Source organism: Pagrus major, chromosome 4 (assembly GCF_040436345.1).
Source record: "Pagrus major chromosome 4, Pma_NU_1.0".
In the NCBI taxonomy this organism is placed as follows: domain Eukaryota; kingdom Metazoa; phylum Chordata; class Actinopteri; order Spariformes; family Sparidae; genus Pagrus; species Pagrus major.
Genome location: NC_133218.1, coordinates 8,114,431 through 8,118,681, shown reverse-complemented (window position 1 = coordinate 8,118,681; position 4,251 = coordinate 8,114,431). Strand labels below are relative to the sequence as shown.

At 44.0% G+C, this 4,251-nt stretch overlaps 1 protein-coding gene across 1 annotated transcript; it reads left to right on the top strand.

The window, feature by feature from the left end:
- The first annotated feature begins 3,076 nt into the window (after positions 1–3,076).
- On the top strand, positions 3,077–3,868 carry LOC140994687 (high choriolytic enzyme 1-like). Its single transcript, XM_073464431.1, has one exon. It carries the CDS (start codon positions 3,077–3,079, stop codon positions 3,866–3,868), a length of 792 nt encoding a protein of 263 aa, XP_073320532.1.
- The last annotated feature ends 383 nt before the right edge of the window (positions 3,869–4,251 follow it).

Below are 4,251 nucleotides of genomic sequence, written 5' to 3'. Positions count from 1 at the left end.
GTTCTGCAGGGTTTTCATGTGGCAGCTAGATGTTGTTGTTTGCAGCTGAATCCACATGTTGTCATGTTTCCTGCTGATGGTGGACAGTTCAACCACTGATGTCATCTTGTGTCACAAGTACAATACAGCAGCTTAGCGTTAGCATCAAGACTGTGTCCAGTCAGGAAGTCCTTGTGTGTAATGAGCAGGATAATAAAGACAAAGCAGTATTGTAGAACCACAACATCACACTGGAATGGATGTTCACAACCACAACTGACACTTCCCCCAACTCCCTTTTTATCTTCTGTCAGCTGATAACTGATCACACAGTCTCAGTCCTGTTTCATCTACATGAAGGTGTTGAGGTCCCAGAGTCTCAGGATCAACAGTTTGCAGGACGAGTCCAGTGGGACAAAGACGTCCTCAGAGACGGACGACTCAGACTTCATGTGTCCAGCCTCAGGACTGAGGACTCAGGCCAGTACCTGTGTGAAGTGATGACAAACTATGGTGTGAACTCCAGTGATTGTCGGCTCAACGTCTCTGGTAAGTTGTTTGAGTAGAAGTCAGTAGAACTTTATTAACAGGTTCAATTCAGCAGCTTTTTTGGAGCAATAAGAACCTGAAGAAAAGTATTGAGGACGACCACAATCCACAACCCTTCACTTCATTCTCACAGTATCTGAGAAATATGTCACAACTTCAGCTGTTCTGTTGTTTGGTCTCTTTACAGCAGCGAGGGATCGGCCCGAACCTGAGAGACCGAACACAGACACACCTGAGAGACCGAACACAGACACACCTGAGAGACCGAACACAGCAAGTCGAGGAAGGATCGGCCTCTACTGTGGACTGGGGCTGACAGCAGCAGTGATAGTTGTGGTGTTTGTTAATTATTTATTTATTCACTGTCAGTCTGATGAGTCCAGTGGAGGATTTACATTAAGTTACAGCTCAGCAGGATCAGAGGAAACAGTTTGATCAACAACTTAATGAGACCGTTAAGAGTCATAAGACTCAGAGGGAACAATTGATGAACAACAATAATGGAGCTTTATTGATTATTTTGACAGGATGTCTCATCAAACTATCACTTATTAGTGTACAAGTTTACTTGTTCTCATGTGTTGTATGATGTTACAGGACACACAGGAAGTGATGTCTTTATTTATTTTATCTTAATCTTTGCCTTCAGATGAACATTGTTACAATGCACTGCCTTTACCTGATGTTCTGTTTATAATGTGAACGATCTGTAAATAAATCCATTAATATGAGAGAAGCTGTTTTTATTAACATGGTCATCATTTAATACATCAAATAAATTCATCTAGTTACATTTAATCAAACTTTTCTCCATCAGGGGAAAGGTTTAGTTTTTCCCATCATGCACTGTGTTCTGTGGAGAGAGGAGAAACATCTGCAGCTGTCTTTATGATTTAATTCTGATGCTTCAAACACACAACGATATATACGAGAGAAAGCTGGGAAGCAAACAACATAAACAACTGTGGCTTCACTCTGAAGCTACCTGTCAGGTAGTCAGAACAGTGTGACTCAAGAATTGTTAACATAAGTTGGTCGGCAGTCAAGTCAGCAAACTTTACAGTCAGGACTGTGAGGCTGAATGACACAGTGATGTAATTAGACCAGTCTCTGCAGGTAAGTAGAAGATAACAAGCAAAAGACTGGTGTAAACAAAGGGAGTCCACTAAGCCTTGCAGTAAAAGAAGTTTAATCTAGCAGATCATGACTTGTTACCTTTTCTGATAATGTTCAGGCCTTAAGTTTAAATATATTATAATTTGTTTCAGATATTCTGTCAATGCCATTTGTAAACTGATTTATTCATTCTGTTCTGTACATGCCACATCTATTGCATCACTGTCCGTCCTGGGAGAGGGATCCCTCCTGCCACTGTCAGGTCCTGAGCAACTGCTACACCCTGTGCCTGCAACCACCTCCTCCATCATCATATTCTGACAGACAGCTGCAATCAGAACCAGTAGCAAGAAATTTGATATTTTCTTGTAAACAAATGTGGATTTTGTATTATCTGAGTAGAACTACCTTGAGACAGAGCCAGGTTAGCTGTTTTCCACTAATTCCAGTCCTTATGCTAAGCTAAGCTAACCAGCTGCTGGCTATAGCTTCATTTTTAACATATTGGCTTTTGTCAAAAAAAAACAATAAGCAAACTTCCCAAAATATTACACTACTCACTACTCTATTAAAGGGTAACTTCGGCAATTTTACACTTTAAAATGTGTTGAATGGTTTTGGGGAGTACTACTGCATATGTTAAAACAGTAGTATAAAGCCTTTTGTGGCTCCAGAGGAAGCTGCATGTAATCTGATAAATGACCTCCAGTGATGTCACTGAGTGGCTAAGATGCATTGTGGGTAATGTAGACAGCAGGTTTGAAAAGCGAACCACTGATCTGCATTGCACTCCCATAACAATGTTGTGTCATTATGGACAGTTTATAAACAAATGATTAAAATCAACACAGTCCAACCAGAGACCAACCATTCCACACATTCCAACCTAAGTTTGTAACTTCATCAGTCCAGTAATGGATCAGTGGGGAAAAAAGCAAATATTACTGCAAGTGTTCAGATGGTGTTCGTATCTGTTCACAACATTTTTTTACCTGTTCATGTATTAGTTTGCATCCCAATTATTTAATTATACACACAAATAAATGGCATGGAACAACCACAAGAGGAGCTTTCAAAGAGACAATGATGTATATTATTCTGTTTGAATTAAGGTTAGTTTGACAGAGATGATGTGACGTCTTGTTGGTTGAAGACCGTGTAATGTGTTTATCTTGACAGAAGCTGTGTTCATCCATCTAATGAGCAGAGATAACAAACCATGTTTAAAAAGTAGGTTTGTCTGTGGAGTCCTCCCCTCAGAGGTTTATTTAGGCCTAGCAGTGAGGACCCCAACCCATAATCCTCCTGCAGACACACCTGTAGAGGAGAGTATAAAGAGCCTGGACTGAACTGAGTCACACATCAAGCTTCACAGAGTCTCTCCACAGCAGCTCGCCACAGAAGCTCCACAGCCTCCAGACCGACCCTGAAGATGACTCCCTCTGCCAGCCTGCTGCTGCTGCTCCTGCTCGGCCTCTGTCAGGCACATCCTCTCCAGGAGGAAGGAGGCCAAGAAGAAGAAGAAGTCCCAGACACCATGGACATCACCACCAGGATTCTGACCTCCAACAATGCCACCGATGAGTTCCTGCTGGAAGGAGACCTGCTGGCTCCCACAACCAGAAACGCCATGACGTGCTGGTACCAGAGCTGCCAGTGGAGGAAAGCTTCCAACGGCATGGTGATGATCCCCTTCACCATGAGCGGTGAGTTCAGCGGCTGGGAGAGGCAGAAGATCGACAACGCCATGAAGGCCTTCCACAGCAGTACCTGCATCCGCTTCGTCCCCCGTCAGAACGAGTACGACTACATCAGCGTGGAGAACAAAGGCGGATGTTTCTCCGCTCTGGGCAGAACGGGAGGCAGACAGGTGCTCTCTCTCAACAGGCAGGGCTGCCTCTACCACGGCATCATCCAGCACGAGATCAACCACGCTCTGGGCTTCCAGCACGAACAGACCAGGAGCGACCGCGACTACTACGTCAGGATCAACTGGGAGAACATCGACCCCAACATGGCCTACAACTTCTACAAGCAGAACACCAACAACCTGAACACCCCCTACGACTACTCCTCCATCATGCACTATGGAAGAACAGCCTTCTCCATCCAGCACGGCAGGGACTCCATCACCCCCATCCCCAACGCCAACGCGCAGATCGGCCAGAGGCAGGGCATGTCCTACTGGGACATCATGAGGATCAACCTGCTCTACGGCTGCTGATAATAATGCTGATACTGGCCAAACAGTTTCCTGGTACATGTGTGCAGTGATTGTTCAAACTCATTACATACTGTACAGGTGCAATAATAAAAGCAACACACCTGTACGATCACGGTGACCTCAGCCGCTGGAGGAATGGACACTTCTCAAAGAGCCACCGCTCTGTCATCTGCAACAGATACAACATGATGCTACCACTTTCTAATATGTCACCTTTACAGAGTGTTGATGAGTTGTAACCTGTGGCTTTATAAATGATTAATCAATATATTTGACCACTTGACCCCTGACCTTGTGGCTGCGAGGCATTTGGAAGACAACCTGTTTATTAAAGTGTCCATCCGCTCAAATATTGTTTTGCTTATTGTGACTTATTTTGGAAG